The sequence below is a fragment of the Exophiala xenobiotica genome, assembly GCF_000835505.1.
Source record: "Exophiala xenobiotica strain CBS 118157 unplaced genomic scaffold supercont1.1, whole genome shotgun sequence".
Lineage (NCBI taxonomy): Eukaryota > Fungi > Ascomycota > Eurotiomycetes > Chaetothyriales > Herpotrichiellaceae > Exophiala > Exophiala xenobiotica.
In genome coordinates this window covers 2,574,914-2,596,301 of record NW_013562494.1, presented here as the reverse complement: position 1 = coordinate 2,596,301, position 21,388 = coordinate 2,574,914, and the positions used below count along the sequence as shown (strand labels likewise).

The following is a 21,388-nucleotide window of genomic DNA, read 5'->3' as shown; positions in this document are numbered from 1 at the left end:
CTTTGACCGCGCTCTTACGCGGATCTTATTCCTGAGAGAATTTGGAAGATCAGAGTCATAACGGGAGGAGAATCATGTTTAACCACAGTCACTGCACCGTGACCGTCCAACAATGCCGAGCATCGACCGAAGCAGGCCTGTCCATGATCAGAATTACCTACATTGATGGTTCCCCGCATGCACAAACCCTTCGTCATGTTATGCTGCGAATTCGACCTTCAAAGCGGAGAGAGGTGGAGATGGAAACGGAGATATGAGCCTCGGTCATCAGCCGTGGACGATCATCTCTGGATATATTGACGACCAACGCCCTCGCTGCCGTCTTTCCGAACTTTTGTGACTCTTAGCACTTATCAATCCCGACAACCAAATGGCTACTCAAGAGATACCAGAAGCATTGACTGCTCCCACGCAGACATTCCAGAATGCGCCACCCTTTCCAGATGATGTACCCACGGCACCACTTCTCCGTTTATCGCTCGCGAAATTGATTGAACGCGATGTGAACGAAGTCAATCGCTTCGTACGGGCTTGTGAAGACCTCGGCTTCTTCTATCTAGATCTTTCCGGACCTGGAGATTCTCTGCTTGCGGACGCAGATCAGCTTTTCAAGACCGGCGAAGAATTGTTCGACTTGCCGCTCGAGGAGAAAAAGAAATACGATTTTATGCACAAGAACTCTTATTTCGGTTATAAAGGATTCGGTGCGAATGTGGTAGACAGGAAGGGCAACTTGGATCGCAACGAGTTCTACAATGTGAGCACATCACCGTCCTTGTCCTTCGAAGGCTAAAGGCTGCCAGGTATCAAAAGATGACATGTTTGGCATTTCCGACCCTTGGCCGGCTCCTGAAGTCATCAGTTCGAGGCGTCCTCTCATGAAATCGTTCATCTCATCAGCACACGGTATTGTCACTCTTGTGCTCACCCTCCTGAACGAACATCTCCGCCTACCTGAAAACACGTTACAAGATATGCACCGGCTCGAAGGCCACTCGGGCGATCAAATCCGCTTCGTCAAAGCACCTCCACAACCGATGGATGATCGACGGACAGCTCTAGGCGAGCATACAGACTTTGGCAGTGTTACTGTGCTTTTCAATCGTCTGGGTGGGCTGCAGGTCCTTCCACCTGGCCGCGACGCGCAGTGGTGCTATGTCAAGCCATTGCCTAATCACGCCATCATCAACCTGGGCGACGCGATGGTGAAGTTTACCAACGGACTCTTGAGATCCAACATCCACCGTGTCGTAGCGCCACCAGGCCAGCAAGCAGAGTATACAAGGTATTCACTTGTCTACTTCAACAGGCCGGAGAATGAGGTGATGTTGAAGAGATTGAACACGAGCGAGATGATTCCTCCTCTGGAACATGACGAGGTCGAAGAGGAGATCAACAGCAAAGACTGGATCATCAGACGTGCACTTGGACACAGGATTGCCATTCATGGCGACCAAGCTTTTGATTTCGACAGGATCAAGGGCACTGAGGAGAAGAGTCAGAGGGCTTATCTTTGAGTCGGGCGCTCGCTGTACTGCAGAACCTCCTTTCTATAATTCCGTAGCAAGGCCGATGGCCGGTTGACTCCTGCTCAAGCCTTATGGCTCCATTGATTCCCCTCTGACTCGTAAATGCCGCTGCCACATGTGGCTATTGTCCGCATCTGAGAAGCATTGATCAGTGGATAGAGAACTGGCTCGCTGGCACTGTCTGACGGCACAAGGACCCTGACTTTCACGTGATCTGGAGAACAGCCACTAAGTCTCGTGAAGGACTTCCCAAAGAGGTATAGCTTTTTCGCGCACAGAGCCCGGGGAGAGTAATTTTCAGATTATTTTGTTCAACATTCGCAGGTGTTGTTCAGAGACACCACAAAGACCTGCTGCCTTGTCCTTCATGCTTGACAAGAAAGGTTGACAATCTCTGCCGCTTCGTGGATATCAACCATTTCAATATATCCTTCCATGATCTGGCAAGAGCATCTACATCTGCGGCCATGTTAGCCCCGCAACCTCGTCGGCCTGCTGTGCCGACCACCATTTCGTCTCCTGTTCTCTCTTCGTCAAAACACCTCAGACCTCAGCCCATACAGCGAAGATCTACCCTGAAACGCTCAATCGATGAAACAAGCCTTATGGACACCCCCTCCAGTCCGTCGAAACGTTCTCGTGTCACTTTTGACTCGGACGTCGAAATTGTCTCTGCCGATGATGATGAAGATCTTGATCCCCTCGTGGTGAAAGAACAAGTACGAAGAGCCCTCGAAAGACATCGTGTCAACGACAATGAAGGCTACGATCGCCTGCAAAATCTTTTCAGCACGACTCCGGAAAAGCCAAATGCGCCCTCAACGAAAGTTCTCAAAATCCATCTGCAAGCCGTCCTCGCAAATGTGGCGGCGCTGACAAAAGACTGCAATCATCTGGTGAATACAATCCTATACAGCGAATGGATCGGGAGAGAAGAGTCATACTATGCTCTTTTTGTCAGGTTCCTCAACAATCTGGCTGCTGCGCAGCGAGGGTACCAGCACAAGATCATGTCGGTCTTGGTAGACTTGCTTGGGCCTCAAAAGACAAGAAGAATAGGAGATGCAAAACCAGTCAGACAGACTACCATTCATCGTAGAGTCCTGCAGGCCATCCAACATATTACGGTCAACGTACCTTCCGCACCCGCTGCGCTTGCCGACAGAATGTCGTCACGCCTGGAGTTCGATTTCCAAAAAGCTGAAGAACGAATGACATACATCAGAAATTTCATGGCCATGATCAGATACGTGCCAGAGTTGACATCTGACATCTTGACGAGCGTATTGAGGGAGCTCATCAAGCTTGATGTTGCAGTTCAGGTGGACTTGGATGAAGAGGAGGACGATGCTGAAGACGAGCTCCTCAGTCACATGTCCTCGTCGCAGACTCTTGTTGCAGGCGCATCTCAGGACATGCTCAAAGACAGTTTTGATGACGATGATGATGCGAGCACAACAGATGACGAATCCGATATGGACGAAGACGAGATGCTGGATTCTGCAATTGCGCGCCGACGAAAATTGAAGGAGGACATCAAGCAGATTGACCTGATCATGGACATTTTGTTCCAATATTACGCCAAACTTAGCACCTCAACCAACCTGCAAACACGCGACACGGCCCTGGAACAGCTGATCTCGCACTTCCACACGCACATCCTCCCGACCTACCGTGCACGACATCCGCAATTCCTCATCTTCCACTTTGCTCAATCCGACCCTATCATCGTCGACCGCTTCGTCACTTCTTGCGTGGCCGTGCTTGTTGACAAAAAGCAGCCACATCTCCTCCGACACAGTGCCGCAGCTTACTTCTCCGGCTTTGTTGGTCGCGGCGCCCATGTCTCCCCTCAGGTTGTACAAGACTGTCTGGAACTACTGTGCGACCACTTGACCACCCTCCGTAAGTCGTACGAGCCTGGGTGTCGGGGACCCGATCTAAAGCGATACGGCGACTTTTACGCAGCCTTCCAAGCCATCATGTACATCTTCTGCTTCCGATGGCGCGATATCGCCTCGGCTAGCTCTGACGATGATTCGGACTTCGATATTGACGACGAAGAGGTAGAGACCTACCACTTCCCTGACTCGCTACGAGACGCAGTCCGTGCAGCTATTTACTCGCCACTCAACCCCTTACGAGTGTGCACGCCGGTCATCGTCGAGCAGTTTGCTAAGCTCACGACTGCTTTGCAGCTGTTCTACGTCTATCCGAAGCTCGAAGAGAACAGACATGTGCGTATGACGAGCCATTGGCGTAGTATATCAGATCTGAACATCAGCAATCCGGACCGCGACTTGAGCTGGGTTGGTGATAATGGAATGCTAGAGGGCTATTTCCCTTACGATCCTTACCATCTGCCCATCAGCAAGCATTGGATTGAAGGTGACTACGTGGAATGGAAGGGTATTCCGGGTGAAGAGGCTGATGACACGGACTCCGAGTCTGATGCTGGCATGGATGTTGGAGGGATGGACGAGGATGAGGAGGACGACGGTATGGAGTCTGATGACGAGTGAATGCATTCGCAGGGATCTGGGCCAGGGCAAGCAGCGCAATAGCTGCGACACTTTTCATCGTGAGGCCCTAATCTTCGGAAGGTTTACGACCATGACGAAATTTCTTTCAAGCATTCTTGTTGCGTTCAAGCGAATTGTTATCAAAAGTTTGCATATAAGAGGCGGAGGACATCTAGAATAGAAGAAAGAGGTGCCGGATGACTGCATGCATGTACGACTATTCTAGCATGGACGCTTTAATGGCAATGAAGATACGCACTATATTTATTGGGCATTCTAAGTCCACTGTCCTAACTCTCATGATGTTTGTGGCCGCAAAAGAGCCTTGGAGCCATCATGAGTCGTAGATTTTGGCCCAATTCTTCAGCCTTGCCTGAAATCTGAATCTGACGAGGCTGAAAATTTCCCCGCATCAAGAAAAAGTCGGAGCAGGAAACGAAACCTGAATTGTTTTTTTGACGGGCGATGCTTGACAACCACTAGACCTTCACTCTCTTCAGCCGCTGTTGACCGATATCTTCCTTTCAACTTTGAAGCAACTTGTCTCCTCAAGCCAGGACTCTCCAAGTTATCACACTTGGATTTCCCTCGAAGGCAAACGACTCCTCCAGTTATTTCTCGCGTCTGCGCCGTCCATACCACCCACGAAAGTCCACCCGGCCTCTCCCTCTCTCTCTCTCTCTCTCTCTCTCTCTCTCTCTGCCTCAGCACTGCTCTCACACCATTCTTCACTACTTTCTTCGCATCAAGCAAGAATAAGTCAAGATGCGGGCCAAACGCAGCAAAAAATATCGCAAGATAATGTCCAACTACGCCATGACCTTCTCCTTCCGCGAACCCTACCAAGTCCTCCTCGACTCGTCCTTCCTACGGACCTGCCATTCCTTCCACATGCCGCTGCAGAAATATCTCGAGAACACGCTCCACGGCGAGTGCCGACTGTTCATAACGCGCTGCTCGCTCGCGAAGATCATGGCGGATTTCGAACGCACCAAGGACCCGAAGAACGCGCGGCAGAAACGACCGGAGTGGCTCCCTCCACCGACCGAAGTGCCCCTCCGACACTGCAAGCACAAGAACGACGACGGCGAAGATGTGGGTGAACTTGACGAGGCGCGCTGTCTGTTGGACCTGTTGGCCGGACAGCCGCACGGGAACGAAATCCCGAAAAACAAGCAGCATTACATACTGGCCACGGCGGATGTGGATGAACTAGAGAGGCGCAGGAAAGGGTTTATCGACGTGAGAGAACGAGCGAGGATGATTTCCGGGGTGCCGATTGTGTATGTCAAGCGCAGTGTCATGATACTCGAGGAGTTGAGCGGGGCGAGTGAGGCGGTTAAACGGAAGGGGGAGAAGGAGAAATTCGCCGAGGGCTTGGTGGGCTTGAACAGGAAACGAAAGCGTGGTGAAGGGGCAGAGGACGATGAGGATGAAGGAGACTTGTTGGCGCTGGAGCTTGAGGATGAGAATGGGAACGCGGGAGTGAAGGCTCGAGGGACGAAAAGGGCGAAGGGGCCGAATCCGTTGAGCGTGAGGAAGAAGAAAGTCCAGCCTGCGCAAGGTGGCAGACAGGAGGAAAAGGAGGGTGAAGGCCAGGCGCGGAAGAGGAGGAGGAAACGGAGTGGGAAGAAAGCTGAGCCTGATGTTGGCGAGGGTGCAGTCAATGGCGGGCCGGAACCTTGAACGAGCAGACGTCTGTTTCAAGTGTGCGTGTTCGCCGTTGGTCATGGCCCTCGACGAAAAGTCTGTCATGAAAGAGATACCCTTGTGTGAAGAATCGAGATTCGTTTTAGTCTGCTGCACGGCTTTTTCAGTCCCTTTGGTACCGTTTTCCATCCTAGCTTCCAGCCTCAGACGATGCACGACACCTATTTGCCCAAGAACGCTTTGCCATAAATGAACAGACCCGTTGCAGCCAGAACGCTCAGCCCGGCGGGTAGTGGCTTGCCAGTCTTGATCGCCCGAGGAACGCTGCTGCCGGCGAGGAGGATGGAAGCGAGTAGCGCCAGTTCCACGCCGTACGGCTGGCGTTTCGAGATGCGGTAGCCTCCCAGGCCGTACTAGGAGTATTCTTGTCAGCGATGTGATACCATCTAGGGCGGGGGGAGAGGGTGGAGAGTGGGAGAGGACGCGTGGTTAGGGCAAAACAAGGAGTGGTAGAGCATAGCAGAGCATACCAAAACTCCCACAGTCAGACCGGCTGCGATGCTGGGCACCGAACCTGTGCGGACGTAGCCAGTCACTCCACCTACTGAGGTGAGTGCGGAGAGGATATATGCTGGTGTTTCGGAGGCCTGTGTATGGAACGAGGTCAAGTCAGTAACAGCTTCGGATGAGGATGAGGCCAGGGATTATTTGGTATGCGGACCATTTTGTATGTTTCGTTGCGATTTGGTATATGGTGACAATAGCAAGGGAGGTCAAGTTGTTCAACATACCTGATACAGCGGGCAGGAAGGAGAAGATGTTCGATTGGAGTCCATGCAGAGTCGGCGGTGATGCAATTCCGAGGCCGAGTGGGCGGCCAACGACCAACAATCATTGAAGCATACTTCATTTAGGTCCCTCTCAGTTTCACCACAAATCTGCTGATTGTGCTGCTTGCCAAATTGTATGGGGAATAATAACCTGGTGTTGTGGCAGCTGGTTAGCCCACGAAATAGCAAGAGCGCACCTGTCGGCGTCTTTTTGGGGCATTAGCAAAGTCACACGATTGAGCTCGATGGGACACCTGTATCTAGCTAGCTCTGACGCTCTGATCGAATCGCGAATGTGAGCGAAGCACGACGGACGGGTCGAACAGAAACCAGAGCACACAGGCATTGCGAAAAGACGACACTCGATACAGTCTGGAAAGCATACTCATTTTTCGGCCTCCTTGTGATCCTGCCTGTTTCGCTATCAACTCGACTTGCTTTATGCACAATTTGCATGTCACCTGAGCGTTTGTTTCTTTCTTCTTTCCAATATGGACGATAAAACCAACTTTTGGTCATAAGACTGACTCCTGCCGAGCAGTCGTCCAATATAAACCATTCCAGTTTCGTCACCTTGGACTTTCAGCTCAATCTCAAAATCTCTCTTACGGCTTGCAAGCTCCCAAGCCTCATAATGAAGTCGTGTCGCATCTTCCAACAAGCTGTTCACGCGTTTCTTTCTCGAATTGAGGGCGAGACGGGTTCTTCAAAGCTCGGACTCGATGAACGCTAAGGATCGGTCATGAAGAAGCGCTGGCGTGGCATGTCACTCTGCTGCCGGTACCCAGCCAGCCGCGCCTCTTCGAACAGGGCATTGACATCGGTTGCTCGATCATTACGGCGGAGTTCGTATGGAGTAGGCACGTTCGCCCAGGTCGCGTTCGCAGCTGCTTTCTGAGCCTTGGTCGAGTTGAAGAAGTCAAGGAAGTCGGCCTTCGTGATTGAGTTCAGGATTGCCTCTCGTTGAGGGACAGCAGCACCTGCTTCAAGTCCGACAATGGACTCGGACAATTGTGGCTCGATTTTGTTCTCGATATAAGCGCACAGAGCCTCGACGTGTTCTTTCAGCAACGGTACGCCATCCGTACGGGCAATGAAGACAGACCCGGTCTCAGGTCCGTTCCAGGGGCTTGGAGACGAGCCAAATCCGTTCTCGCCCATGAAGTTCCGATTGATGAAGCGATCACGAACAGGGATGGAGCCAACTGCCGTTGAGGTGATATCTCGCATAAGCAACATTGCCTCTTTGTTGTGGCGACCATCTTCTCCGAGTCGTCGCTTCTGTATAAGACGCAAAGAGAGAGGTATTCCAAGCAAATTCGCGATACCACTTCCGCCAGCTGCAAAAATGCTATCGCAACCATTAAGGACGCGCTGAACGAATTTTGATCCAGTCCCGCCTCGAGCCTGATCTTGATGGCAAAGACAACCGGTGACAAGCACACGTTGGCCATGCAGGTCGTCCTGCACATATGGCGCCATGGTAGTTCCATCCCTATACATCCAACTGAAGTGGTCTGCAGCATTGCGTACGTCTCGCATGTCAATGTCAATGTAGCTATCCTCATTGCGACCTTTCTTCGTCTTGCGCAAGACTAGAATGGGACCTTTCAAGGTTGGTGCACAAGCCTGACCTCGGGTCATTGTTCTCAGTCCCAGATTCGGTGGTTCATCGACGCTGAGATCGAGGCACCAGAAGTGCAATCCGAACTCGAAGTTGTCGCGTGTCATATCCCGGGCTTGGACAGGATTAGGCTCCGAGAAGTAAGTACGCCCTGCGGGTCTCGGGCCGTAGTACACCTTTATATCGAAGTTGTCAAAGACTGCCCAGGTGCCTTCGGTCTCGGTCCAGCATTCTACCCAGACGAATTGAGCCGATTCCGAGCCGCCAGGGAAGAAGAGTCCACGCCGAAAGAAGGCATTGGGTCTGTCAGTCTTTGGTTTTGGGTTGTTGAACGAAGAACACAGGACCTTGTGATTCTTCCAGTCGAGCTTCTGGCAGTCTGCGCAATGGTCAGGAAGCGCAAGCTAGCTTTTGTGAGAGGCTTACCAGTCGAGCAGTAACGTGCATTTTTGCACACCTGACAGGTTTTGCTACCTCGCCGCGGGCACATAATGCATGTCTCCTCAAGCTTAATGACGGCCGTCGTCGCCATCTTGGATGTATGCAAAGAAGTTTGGACGAAAGGAAGATGGGAAGGGCCGAGTAGTTGATCGAGGCAGGCAGGACGAAGGAAGAAGCGTGCGGTGGTAGAGGGAAGACTGATGAAGGAAGCGACCTGTATGGGCGCGAGTGAAGAGGAGAGTACGGAAATCTACTGTGAAAGAGTCAGTGAGTAACGAGTGAGTTGTGGACAACCGAAGACTGAGGTGGATCTCATAGCATCCAGAGAGGATGTGCCATCTCTCCAGGCTCTTATCGTCCCGTCTTCTTGTAGCAAGGATGCTACGCTGTCGACAAGGGATCGAATAGTCGGCGACAAGGTAAAAGAGGAGATAGAAGCAGGTGAGTGCGAGGAGAAATGAGGTTGGTCTCGCAGCCGAACGTGTCAAACGAAGAACTGCTAGTGAATGATCACTTTAACATTGAAAGCTGCCTGAATTACTTCACTTCCAAGTCACGTCCTCGTAGATGTCTCTTCCTGGGGGAAGAGGCGCGTCTTGCCTGGAATATCAGGCATTGAAACTACAACAAGTTTCTTCGAATTCGTACTCGGAAGGAGCTAGGTCGCCGCAACAAGACCGTCATGACTTCTACATCCTGTGAGATTGTCCTGGCGTAATTTTAATAGTCAAAGGACGTAGCCAAGTCTGAGATATCTTCATGAGGATCCAAGCCCTTGTCAGGATTTCCATGGAAGACGCCGTCACAAAGTGAGAGTGAGACATTTGATCTATGCGCATGAGTGCCTGTGATCCATTGAGCGCCGCTGTCCACACATGTTTTCCGCAACGGTCGGCTCATGCAGATTTCATCATAAGAGGGACATATTCTTCCTCAAAACGTCCAAGGGTCTGTTGTCGTTGCTTGCGCAAGACGGATAAGCATTTTATGACTCTCTTTTGAAAGAGGATTTTCGTCTCCTCTTCCGCACCGCAAGATGGCAATATGCTGAATTCAGAGGTGGTCAAGTTTCGGGCTCCATGATAGTGCAGAACGATGAGCAGTTTCGCAAGCCACAAGAATTAATATGGGATCACTCGCAAAGGTCCTATCTTCGGTCCCCCAATCGCGAAAGCGCCGACGATCAAGGACCGCACGCCAGGCGTCAAGAGCGTCGTTGACACTTCTGAGGGACGCATTCCCGTATGACCTGATCGCCCCTCGAGTGAGGTCCTCGATCGATATAGCAGAGAAGTCAGTCTGTACATGTTTTTGGGCCTTTTTGTGTACCTGAGAATTGAATGAAAATAATCAACGCAACCAAAGAACGACGCATGGCACCGATTGAATGTGACCATGGAAAATCTGTTTGCTGTACTCTTTTGAGTGTTGAATGATAGGCGGTGCAAGCCGAGATCTCACCCCAGACTCACGCGAGCCAGGGGTGAGCACAGGGCGGCATCACCCTATTCTCAAAGGGGATGAGCTGGCGATCCAGGGTGTCGATTTACTTACTGTACCTCCTCTTGGCAACACGTTGCTTCATCGCCAATGACTTTAGACTCGCTGCATGATATCCATGGGAGCAACGGACCTGGCTGAGTAGCATAACAATAAGCACGGAAAGCTACCATCGACCACTGTCCTCTCATCTCCCATATTCCGCTCCAACTCCGTCAACATGGCGAAGAAACCTGCTTCTCACTCAGCATCCTCAAAGACGACCACGCCCGTCGCCGCAGCCAAACCACCTCCAGCAGCCCGTACAGCATCTGGCGCCATTTCTACTCCTTCGACTACTCCAGCCAAGCCTTTGACCTCGAGCTCCTTGTCAGCAAGATCCTCGCCGCAGGAAATCATTGTCCATGTCTGGAACAGATACCTTCAAGATACCCCCTCGCGGACAATGCTGCTAGATGTTTTCATGGCCTGGCTTGTGGTTGTTGGAGGTATTCAGTTTATCTATTGTGTCTTGGCTGGCAATTATGTCCGTATTGTACTCCTCTTGGAAGGTAACTATCTAACAGTGTTGCTAGCCCTTCAATGCCTTTCTCTCCGGTTTCTGCGCCGCAGTCGGCCAGTTCGTTCTCACAGCTTCCCTACGAATGCAGACGTCCGAACGACCTCCAACTGGCGCATCCACAGCAACAAAGAAGACCACATCAAAAACAGTCGACGCAGTCAGTGGGGAACTGGTGGAAGAAGGGAAAGTCAGCACCGAAAGAGCGTTTGCGGACTTTGTATTTGGCAGCTTGATCCTGCACGGCTTCTGTGTGAACTTCATCAACTAGGATATTCGCGATCAAGATCTTTTGGTGGAGTTGAGTCAGGATGGCGATGGCAATGGCATGGTTAGCAACAGGGGCTGACGAATTGATGTCAGTCTGGGGCATTTTTGTATCCGCAACAGATCTGCCGACCAGTATCGAAGCCGAGTCGTCCATGGCATGGTAAGCCAAGTGAAGGAGCCTCCGAATGAGGAGTTTCTGAGCTTTGCAGAATCGCCCATGGCCTCGGGAAAGCTGAGGTCTCAGCATGCTAGCACTACTGTTGACGGGCTGATCTACTCGTTTGCTCGCTATACCGGAAGTCATCCTGTCAGCATGCAGACCATAGGGACATGGCTACAGATACCACCTGTAAACTAAAAAAGTGTCATTTCCACTTGGGCAGAATTGGTACGTCTGACAAAATAATAAGTTCGAAACGGCGTGCGAAACCCGCGAAAGCATGCGAGATTACTCTGTCAGACCAAACCATTGTCTTCAGCCTCGCCGTGAAAGCCCCTGCCATCAGGTACCTATCACTTGCAGTACATAACCTATACAGCATTCTGGCACAGCTTCATGCCTTCCTCTTGCATCAAAATCATGCCGTCGAAGCTGATAAAGTCTCACGCTGTTACGCGCTTGACGCTGAGAAAGATAGGGGGACGCGTTCTGAAACACCATTCCCCGGATCTTGTTTCAAGTCTCTACCAACGCCCAAGGCTTCACCGACCTCCACCACCTCACTCACATTGTGACCCCTTCTCTTTCCCAGACTTATGCGGATCTATGCGTCCGTCTCTGATTTCTAGCTTCATTTGCTAGTAACCATCAACATGAGAAATGAGGTGGTCTCTCTGATATCGCTCCTTTCACTTCTTCCATTCGGCCTCTCACAGGAGGACACGATCCCATCAAGCCCCGAGTCGTTCCACCCGTGGTCTTTCGAGCCTGTGTGCACGCAGCACTTCGAAGCTCTCAAGGGCCCATTATGCGTGTATACGAACGCAACATTTAGCAATGGACGCGGGATTTCCATATTCACCACACCTGAGATCTCCAAGGACTTCGCAGCTTCGCTGCCCTTCCATGAGCCGTCAGCCCTCTCTGACCACGGGATTAATCCCTCCGAAGGGGAAGGGCCATGGTACGTCCAAGACATCCCTGGCAAGGGCAAAGGTGTACTCGCCAAGCGCGACCTGCACCGCGGTGACCGGATAACCGCCTTCACGCCCTATCTGCTCGTGCATATGGAGAGCGAGCTATCAATAAACGAGCGGGAGAAGTTCCTGTCTATTGCAGTTGACCAACTCCCTGCCGCGAGTCAGGAGCACTACTTCAGCCTCGCGACGATCTGGGGCGAGGCTGGATACGAAGTCCAGGACGTGGTCAAGGCGAATGGGTTTGAGATGCAGGTCGGTGGGAAGATGCATGTCGCTGTATTTCCAGAGACGAGCAGAATGAATCATGCTTGCTCCCCCAAGTACGTATACCGGTCGCCTTCCCTTCTCGCATGAACCACGATCTAACTAACGGTTTCAGTGCTCAATACTATCTCGAACCCGGCCTGCTGACGCACTTCGTCCACGCGTCGAGGGATATCTCCACGGACGAGGAGATCACGATCTCGTATGCGCCGCCTCTACGCTTTCACGAGGCCCGGCAGAAGTATTTACTCGACTACTTCCATTTTACGTGTACTTGTTCGCGGTGCAAGAATGGCGAGGCATCGGACCATGCACTCCATGAGATTGATGGGCTCCAGTCAAGTCTCGGGAACTGGAAGCCCGAGTCGACCGCCAGCGTCAAGAAGGCGGAGGAGTTGATCAGGCTGTACAAGCAGGAAGGGCTGGATGGCTTTCTGGACACTGCGTACGGGTATGCTGCGCTCACGTACAATGCGGTGGGGAGCGTCCGAGGAGCGAAGAAATATGCCAAGTTAGCGGGTGAGGCGGCTGCAATGAAGTATGGACCTTCACATTCAGATGTGAATGTTTGGAAGGAGCTAGAGCGAGATCCTCAAGGTCACGTCAGTTGGAGGAGGAGGAAGATAGGGAAATAGTTAGTCCCGAGTATGCGCGTGCTGTGCTCATCGCGTTTTTGCAATGTCTTGCGATCCCTGAGACTATGCGAACCAGATCTTGTCCTGCAGCATTCTACTTTTGGTCTCGATGTGGTCGTATTCAGGCTTGCATGATCCCAGCTCTCTTTGCGGTAGAAGTAGGTTGAAGGAGAGTCTCTGTGAAGGCCGGAGAAGGTCGGCAGGTCGGCATGTCGTCGCCGAAGCCGAAGCCGGTGTGGATACAGGAGACAAAGACACAGGCGTGACAGGGCGTCATTAGTATTTGGTCTGGATGGCATGTCGTGCCTGTCTACGGAGACGTGCACCAAATGTAGTTGCCGCGCTAAAATTTAGCTTCTCGGCATTGCAAGGGTATTCGGATGTCATCGACTCCTCACCAAAATTAGGTGAGCAGTTGATATGGAATGAACACAACGGCATCATGTTGCAGCAACATGCCGCCGCCGCAGCCTTGCTATTTGCGCGCAAGGCTGGGTTGGTATAGAGATCCATGGTGTTGATTTTTGAGGCATTCCTATTGATTTGGGAGGCATTCCGTCTGTCCATGCCTTTTCTACCTGTCCATGCCTGTCCTTGTGTCCAAACCCTCCGCCTCTTTTACTATGGCACTCCCATAGAAAGCAAGGTCGGCTGTTCAATCAGTTGGTAGTGTCCGCATCAAACTCGTCCTCCTCTTCTGTCTCTATATCTTCATAGTCATCGCTGTTCTCGCTGTCCTCGCTGTCGCTATCCTGATCGTCTTGGATCCAGGAGTGTTTAAACAGCTCTCCAATGCGCCTGCGCCCTTTATATGATCTCTTGCTCTCGCGGCCCTCAGGGTACTCGTTGCCGCCCTCTAACGCAATGACCTTTTTGATATTCTCCATGATGCCCTCAATCCAGCCTCGAATTGAGTCCTGTGGGATTGTTCCCCACTTGCTCATCCATGAGGTTTCCAAGTCAGTTCTTGTCCGCGGAGCTCCCTTAAAGGTAGTAACTCTTTTCATCCATGGCCAGCCTTTTTCGATAGCAGAGAGATCAGGGGAGTTGCCTGGCCAGAGCATCCTATTGAGGCCTTGTATAGAGTAAGTTCGTCCGATGAAGTGATAGGCATGTGGTGAGGCATTGTCCTCTTGGATGATAGCATCGGGGCCGCACTCGCGAGCAAATGGAATCAGCTTTGGGAGAACAACCTCCTAATTCCTGTTAGATAGAGAGATCTTGAGAGGATAGATTTCAGACCTTGTAATAGCGCCACCAGTCAATTCCTCCCTTACCTCGTCTTACCAGTTTACCTGTCTCTTTAGTAAAGCGCCATTTTGGCTTGCGTCCTGGGAGATTTCTGAGGCCTAGCCGTCTTACGCCATTTGATAATTCCCACTCCTTACGTTTTTCTGACTCGAGAGCCTCATTTAACTCATTAATCTCTTTCTGAGACGCCTCTTTCTCTGCGGCAGTCTCTGCTCGATAGATATGACAGGGACCAATCTTGTCGTAAGTAAAACAACCCCAAAACATGAATTCTGAGTAACCTTTCCAGCGACGACGGATAATAGACTTCTCAAATGGCTCTTCAGGTGTCCGCCATACCCGGATAGAACCTCGTCGATGCCCTAGGATAACGCTCGTTTCATCGCTCCAAATTACCTTCTTCCAATCCTCGAGGGTCCAATCTTGATGCGCAAGACAAAACGCAAGCCGCGCCGCACGTTGCTCTAGATTAAGGCCTGGTTTTGTCGTTAGTTTTACGCTGTTTAGGCCATGTTTATGAAGAATGCGAAGGGCTGTTGATATGCTAACACTATACTCATAGGCTAGAACTTCTGCGGATTTCTCTCTTGTGGATCTATTTGTTCTCAATGAACTCAGAACTTCCTCTTCCTTGACTTCTAACACTTCTCTTGGACGCCCTGGTTTATATCCATCCTCAACGAAATGGTCGAGGACTCGAGGATCCTCTTGCGGCGTAAATCCTCTCTTCCTTGCCTTCTCCGCAATCGCTCGGATAGATCGCTCAGGGATCTTGGTATAGGCTGCAATTTGCGCAGTTTTCCAACCGATGGAATGCAGGGTAAGAGCCTGGGACCGTTGAGCAATAGAATACCTAGTGCCAGTGTCTCTCTGCGAGGCCGACTCGGTTATAGGTCTAACGGTAGGCGAATTCTTGCGCCGCGGCCGCTCGGTTTCTCTGATTTTGGCTGCTTCTGCCGCAAGATGAGAGATAGAAGAAGGCATGAGGGCAAAAACTAACCGTCTGCTAGATCATCGTCGGTAGGACAAGCATCCATTGATGTACCTCTTGCCTACCACCGTCTCCGCGCTCAGCGCACCCTCCAGGATCGACAAAATCAGGTAAACGAGGGGCTATTCTAGAGGGAAATGGGCACAAAACAAAGCCAATTACAGATACTAGAGATGTGATTATTATGGGCTTTGTATGCAAAGTACAAAAATCTCGAGGCGAGTGCTGAAAAGTGCCATACAAATTGGTAGGCAATCCTTACACCGCAACTCTGAGAGCTGCCAAGCCGCATTCCCCGCCCGCACTAAAATTTAGCGCGGCAACTACATTTGGTGCACTTCTCCGTATTCGTAAACTATATCTCTTCTCCGCTTTTTGATAATCAACCTCTACTCGTAACATCTTTCCTCTCCTAATCCTCCAGGCACAGGCAAGGCGCATCTCATTATGAGAGCGTTCTGGCCTTCAGCCATTCCATGCTCACTCCGGTGGCCAGATCATCCCGGCATGCTATAACATCACCATCACCTCGCATCCTGCGTTTCGTAGGATGTCTACCACTGATATCACGACCATGTGCTGCCGAACACCCTGCCGCACTTCAACCTCATCTTAGTCGACATCTAAACCTTTGCACCTTTGCCACCTCTACCATCCATCGCCGCCGCTTTCTCATATCCGAAGGCCGGACCACAAACCCTCCAGACGTCGAAGCCGAGCAGTCTTCCCACCCTGCGCCCTCGCTGCCTTTCTATCTTGAAACCGGTTACTCTATCTTCGCAAAACGCCCATCCCGCCCATTCCCTCCACCATTCATCTCTCTCCCTTCAGGCTCCTTCTCCGAACCCTTGACCACCCACAACGCCCCCCGCGGCCGTCGCCCCTACGTTAACGGCCAGCCCGTCCGCGGCATAACTAACGGCGACGACGCCATCATCATAAGCGATTCTAACTTCATCGCGGTCGACGATGGCGTAGGGGCGTGGGCTCAAAAAGAACGAGGCCACGCCGCCCTCTGGTCCCGCCTGATTGCGCATTTCTGGGCTCTCGAGGTCGAAAAGTCATTTCAGAGCGGAAAAGAAGTCGCCCTGGAGGATCTGAACCCAAGACAATACCTGGAAGATGCCTACGAACACACCAAGGAAGCCACGAGGGGTACGCTGAAGGATCAGGACATCGAGCAACTAGATGGTGAGGACATAACCAAGTCCAAATCCACGTCCGGAGAATCCACCTCTTCTCCGTCCACGCAGGAGGCCGAAGAGCAAGACAAACCTGGCGAGAACGACATCCTCGGCACGACGACCGCCTCCTCCGCTCTTTTGCACCACACCACCTCCACAGTCCCCAAACCAGTCATCCTCGCCACAACCCTGGGCGACTGCAAGGTCCTCATCCTGCGGCCCACCATGCCGTTCTCCAAGGCCGTCCTGTACCGCTCTGTCGAGCAATGGCACTGGTTCGACTGCCCACGCCAACTCGGGACCAATTCCCTCGACACGCCTCTCAAAAACGCCGTCACCGACACCGTCGAGGTCGCACCGGGCGACATCGTGGCCGTCCTGTCTGACGGCGTAACCGACAATCTATGGGAACACGAGATCGCCGAGACCATTTGCGCGTGCATGGGCAAGTGGGCCGAAGGTCAGGACGAGGCGCGCGACGGGGTCGTCTACGTTGCACGCACTCTGATGAATGCCGCGAGGGAGGTCGCGCAGGATCCGTACGCCGAGAGTCCGTACATGGAGCGCGCTCTCGATGAAGGTCTCGCTGCCGAGGGCGGGAAGTTGGATGATATTAGTGTTGTCTTAGGCGTCTGTCGGAAAAGAGAGTGAGTTCCGGTCTTGCGTCCGCACTAGTGAGGACCGCGAAGCATGTTGGATATGGGGCGTGGTCTACGGCTGATATATCGCGGCAAGTGAGATCTAGCCATCGGACTATTGGCACGCGAGAATACGGCGTGGAACGATCATGTTGGCGATTTGCTACATCGCAAGATGCTTCACACATGCTAGCTATATTCCGTGGTTTCATGAAATGAATGTTTGGGCGTTGTGGAACTTCTATTGGAAAATCGATACGCATGTCTCTGTGGAAGATTTTGGCATCATAACCAGGATCAGAGATCTCATCTGGTATCACCTTAACATAGATACGAGGCATGTAAAGGATCGCTCGACCCCCTATGCACATGCAGGCGAATGGGCGAGATCTCAAGGCGGGATCTCAAACAACAAATTCCAGAACTTTTTCTACACCATCTCGTACAGCGTGGTCATCATCATCGTCGTCATATACAGCTCGTCCCCGCCGCGATGTCCCTTGGGATACTGCATGGTGGCTTCCCGTCACAGGTCAAACATTGTTTGACGTCAAAAGCTCTGCCAGGCCAGACCTCCTGTCAAGCTCGCATCTCGCCCGCGTGATGTCTATCAGCTGGAACCGACCTTGCGAGGCATAGAACCTGGGAGGCGCTTCGTCGAGGTTCAAGCTCTAGCTCTATCGCCGATTTGGGGGGTTGTCTAAGTATGTGCCGGCAGGGATACTGATGTATCTCCAAAACCCTGGGATGCGTAACTCATGAGATTGTCGTTCTTGTCTCGTCATTGTGACCCTATCTGATTGTTGAGTTCGGAATGCCATGATGGCAATTGTAACTGCCGCAGTGAGGCCGCCAAATTTGTCCATCCTCATGTAATTTTAGAATGTGAGTATACTCGATAGCGCCAAAGCTCGGAGAGCGACAGCTTGCCAACGAAGATGGAAGAAGAACCACGCACCGAACAGCATACGAGTTCCATCAACCTTCCCTACTGCATGATCAGCCGCCAAATCTGAATCTGGTCGCTTCTAATCGTCCGAGCCCTTCTCGGGGCGCCACATTCCTCCTCCGGTATGAATTGGTAAAGTCTTGCAATAGAACTCGAACCTTTCGCGGTTCATTCTGCTGCAGCTTGTCGCTGATGCCCTTCATGAGTTTATTAGCTTCGGCAGGTTTCAATGTGCCTGCCGGTAGTAATTGCAGAGTCCCTTGCACCCATTGGGCGGCTGCCTCTGGTGCCAGGTTGAACAAGGACAGCAGCACTCCTGAAGCATCCGGAAAGCAATCTTCGGGGAAACTGAACATCATTCCCGTCAGAACACGATGGACGAGTTGTTGTCCAGTAGTATTGAGGACGTGCTTCACGGCAGCTTGCACTTCAGGTGTGGTTCCAGGCGTAGGTTCACCATCAGGGCCGTTGAAGTTCGAAATCGGCGGCTTGTCAAACCCAAAGTCGAGGAAGTCCCTCAAGAAGTGCAATGCAGCTTGAATAGTCTCTAATGACTGTAATGTCAAGGCCGTCAAAGATGCTTGGACCATAGGAAGCGCCAGGTTGGATGTTATTGTTTTGTTGGGATAGAACCTAACCGCGTCGGAGGCGAGACGGAAGAAATCCTCAATCACGTCTGGAAGTTCGACGGGTTGTAGTTCTGTTAGGATCTTGAAGAAGACCGTGGCTTGTTGAGCAAAGAACCGGAAGACATTATCGCTAGTCGCTTCGTCCACGAACTCGGCACCGTAAGAGAATTCTCGGATAACAGCATCAGTTGCCCATAGGAAGCAGCCTTGTCTTGATGCCTCGAAACCCTCTGCAATGCTGCTGGCCAGCGTCCCAAGAAGAGGAGCAGTCGCAGTTCGGTAAGAGATGACCATCACCCGCCAACATTTGCAAACTCGTTCTAATATCGGCACTGATCGAGTAAAATGCTTCGCTATGCCCGAGAGAGCTGGCAGGATTTCTTGGCAGTATTTGACAGCTGGATTCGGCTCGTGTGGTGAGATATAAGGCTGTACATAGTCGAAGAAAATCGTGAGGAGTCCTAGATAGTCAGCAACCGTCTTTTCGGCATTTTCATCCTTGGCCTGTTGAGCAAGTGATACCACTCGGCTCATGACTGGGTCACAGAACATTTTCAGCGTTTCGTAGATCTTGCTGACCGGCTGAACAGCGACAACTGCTGCAACTCCTTCAGTGACCTCTTCTTGACTCGAAGGTTTGAGCTTGTCAATAACGCTCTCGTAGAATTGATGTAGCTGCGGGATATGGTCACCAAGGAGTCTCTGACAATCAGTCCCCAGGAATCTGAAAGCTAGAGCTGCAGCCTGGACGACTTCCTGTGAGTTGTGGCTAAAGCCGGAAATGACGTAGTTGAGTTGTGCTTCGAGCGTCTCTGGATGTTGAGATGTCCATTCAGTGTAGCGAGCCAGAGCCATGATTGCTTGAAATTTCAGCTTTTCATGATCCGGCACTGTGGTAAGAAGGGGAATGACATTGGGAAGCACCGAGCTCTCCTCAGGATCGACCATGCGCCCCATGGCTCGCAGGCTGAAAAGAGGTGCTTCCAGTTCCTGCCAATGTGGAACATGTGTCCCCGATACCTGGGAAGCATAGTTTTGTCCCCAAGCTTGTATCAGAGCATACGCCTTCGTAAGGCATTGTGTGACGCCAATGACTTCACAGCAGTCTTTCAAGACGTCGCCCATGTTGTGTCTGAAGCTGCGGAATTTGTCTTCTTGTTCTCGGTCACCGTCAAACAGGTCCTTCTCGTTGCCATCTTCCGGGGTTGGGAATTCAAGGTGCTTGACCATAACGTCAACCAGCCTCAAGTACAAGTCTGCTAGAGAAGCTCTAGCTGATATGTACTTCTCAAGAGTCAGACACTGTTTAAGTTCGTACCAGAACACAAATGTGACCGAGATCGCCTCCCGGTCTTTATCGCGCATGCAACATTCCAGCACACATTCGACAAGGTCGCGGAAGTCTGCTGGCATACGTGCGATGAGAACCACCCATGCCTCTCCAGCCTCGGAAAACAGCCTCGTAATGCCCTTCATGAGATCATTGTCTTCGAGAGCGGCACTTTGCGCAATCATGGGCCGTAGCGCAATGACTCGGGGGTATAGGATCTTAATGACACTTAAAGATTCATCGACATCCCGGGTATCTCTGAACATGGTGCAAAGGCAATCCACCGCTGCGTCAAATGAATCATTGTCGTTGATGGCGTCAATGATCTCGTTCAATAAAGGAGAGTTTACCACATCGATAGTCGGAATTTCTCGTAGCCAGGAGGCGATGCAAGAGTAAAGCCGTGGGTTATGGGCTGCTTGGGCTGTACGAAGCGTTAGAAGTCCTTTGACCGCAGGAGGTTAGCGATCACTTACTAGACGACTGTGCATAGGAAACCAAGAGATTCAAGACCTGGGTGGAGTTGTCCTCGAGGAGTTCCTTTGTTCTTTCGGCAAGTTCCTCTTCCTAGATTGAAATGTTGGATTAGACTGTGATCGGTGGCCAGGGTGGTGTTGCTCTGAAGCCGAACATCAAATGTTGCTTGGTCGAACATACTGAAAGGTTGATTTTGCGGCCTTCTGTGACCTCTTCAGGCAGGATTCGCAGGAAGTCGAGTAGACAATCTCCGCCATCACTACTATTGCCAACCGCCGTGCCCACCGTATTCAAAACGTCCTTCCAGGCTGTCAACTGAATTGCCAAACTTGCAAGACATATGCATAATTGCGTCCGGATCGGTCTCGGTCCGCCCAGATAGAGTTGAAGGAGAGATAGGAGGGAGTCTCTGAGTGGCGTCAGGGCTTCTGAGGGAAGCTGATGAAGGTCGTAGATAATCTTGAACTGTCAGGACGCAGACCTCGCGCAGGTGATGGACCTCTCACCTTTCCCTTCAAAGTCGTTGCTGCGAACAACCTAGCCTCGACTGGTATCGAGAAGTCTTGTAGCATCGCATGTGTAGTATTCCATGCTTCAGACTGCAATACAATGAGTATATCTTCGATGTAACCGTTTCACAGCACCCACCGATTTCTGGAACTTCTCGAGGTACTCGTGCGCATCTGACTTCTCTTTACCTGCGACATTACTCTGCATCGTTCGTAATGCCGTGAGAACCGGCGCAAAGCCACCAGCAGCGCCCGACTTTGCCGCCATAGTGAGTCAGTGGGATGCGAGGGGTATGTCGACCGGCTTCAGCCTAGTTATCGAGGCGGTATCGTAGGATTTCTCATGCGTTGGTGAGATGGCTTAAGTCACTGGCTTGACCAAGGACAGAAATCAGATGAGGTTGCGGGGAACAAAAGAGATGCGGCTGTTGGTAGTGAAGAATGAAGGTGAATTGTTTGGTGATGG

The 21,388-nt window shown here is 51.6% G+C and overlaps 9 protein-coding genes across 9 annotated transcripts; 6 read left to right on the top strand and 3 right to left on the bottom strand.

Annotated features, from left to right (window-relative positions):
• Window positions 1–370: 370 nt before the first annotated feature.
• On the top strand, window positions 371–1,517 carry PV05_01010 (uncharacterized protein; the record flags this gene model as incomplete). The annotated part of the gene is made up of 2 exons (XM_013465954.1): window positions 371–757; window positions 804–1,517. The coding sequence occupies 2 exons, from the start codon at window positions 371–373 to the stop codon at window positions 1,515–1,517; spliced, it is 1,101 nt and encodes a 366-aa protein (XP_013321408.1).
• A 353-nt stretch (window positions 1,518–1,870) lies between these two features.
• PV05_01009 (uncharacterized protein) lies at window positions 1,871–4,319 on the top strand. The gene has a single exon (XM_013465953.1). The coding sequence runs from the start codon at window positions 1,997–1,999 to the stop codon at window positions 4,049–4,051; it is 2,055 nt and encodes a 684-aa protein (XP_013321407.1). The 5' UTR covers window positions 1,871–1,996; the 3' UTR covers window positions 4,052–4,319.
• A 216-nt stretch (window positions 4,320–4,535) lies between these two features.
• PV05_01008 (uncharacterized protein) lies at window positions 4,536–5,852 on the top strand. Its single transcript, XM_013465952.1, has one exon. The coding sequence runs from the start codon at window positions 4,817–4,819 to the stop codon at window positions 5,735–5,737; it is 921 nt and encodes a 306-aa protein (XP_013321406.1). The 5' UTR covers window positions 4,536–4,816; the 3' UTR covers window positions 5,738–5,852.
• Window positions 5,853–5,922: 70 nt separating this feature from the next.
• On the bottom strand, window positions 5,923–6,891 carry PV05_01007 (uncharacterized protein; the record flags this gene model as incomplete). The annotated part of the gene is made up of 3 exons (XM_013465951.1): window positions 6,493–6,891; window positions 6,232–6,348; window positions 5,923–6,114 (listed from the first exon to the last, which is right to left on the bottom strand). The coding sequence occupies exons 1-3, from the start codon at window positions 6,535–6,537 to the stop codon at window positions 5,923–5,925; spliced, it is 354 nt and encodes a 117-aa protein (XP_013321405.1). The 5' UTR covers window positions 6,538–6,891.
• Window positions 6,892–7,248: 357 nt separating this feature from the next.
• PV05_01006 (uncharacterized protein) lies at window positions 7,249–9,007 on the bottom strand. The gene is made up of 2 exons (XM_013465950.1): window positions 8,582–9,007; window positions 7,249–8,534 (listed from the first exon to the last, which is right to left on the bottom strand). Exons 1-2 carry the CDS (start codon window positions 8,685–8,687, stop codon window positions 7,261–7,263), a joined length of 1,380 nt encoding a protein of 459 aa, XP_013321404.1. The 5' UTR covers window positions 8,688–9,007; the 3' UTR covers window positions 7,249–7,260.
• Window positions 9,008–10,184: 1,177 nt separating this feature from the next.
• PV05_01005 (uncharacterized protein) lies at window positions 10,185–11,345 on the top strand. Its single transcript, XM_013465949.1, has 2 exons — window positions 10,185–10,622; window positions 10,672–11,345. Exons 1-2 carry the CDS (start codon window positions 10,317–10,319, stop codon window positions 10,924–10,926), a joined length of 561 nt encoding a protein of 186 aa, XP_013321403.1. The 5' UTR covers window positions 10,185–10,316; the 3' UTR covers window positions 10,927–11,345.
• Window positions 11,346–11,577: 232 nt separating this feature from the next.
• On the top strand, window positions 11,578–12,981 carry PV05_01004 (uncharacterized protein). Its single transcript, XM_013465948.1, has 2 exons — window positions 11,578–12,385; window positions 12,445–12,981. Exons 1-2 carry the CDS (start codon window positions 11,739–11,741, stop codon window positions 12,962–12,964), a joined length of 1,167 nt encoding a protein of 388 aa, XP_013321402.1. The 5' UTR covers window positions 11,578–11,738; the 3' UTR covers window positions 12,965–12,981.
• Window positions 12,982–15,613: 2,632 nt separating this feature from the next.
• Window positions 15,614–17,463, top strand: PV05_01003 (uncharacterized protein). Its single transcript, XM_013465947.1, has one exon. It carries the CDS (start codon window positions 15,683–15,685, stop codon window positions 17,039–17,041), a length of 1,359 nt encoding a protein of 452 aa, XP_013321401.1. The 5' UTR covers window positions 15,614–15,682; the 3' UTR covers window positions 17,042–17,463.
• PV05_01002 (uncharacterized protein) lies at window positions 17,261–21,374 on the bottom strand. Its single transcript, XM_013465946.1, has 5 exons — window positions 21,062–21,374; window positions 20,920–21,012; window positions 20,594–20,872; window positions 20,413–20,503; window positions 17,261–20,360 (listed from the first exon to the last, which is right to left on the bottom strand). The coding sequence occupies exons 1-5, from the start codon at window positions 21,188–21,190 to the stop codon at window positions 18,028–18,030; spliced, it is 2,925 nt and encodes a 974-aa protein (XP_013321400.1). The 5' UTR covers window positions 21,191–21,374; the 3' UTR covers window positions 17,261–18,027.
• Window positions 21,375–21,388: the final 14 nt, after the last annotated feature.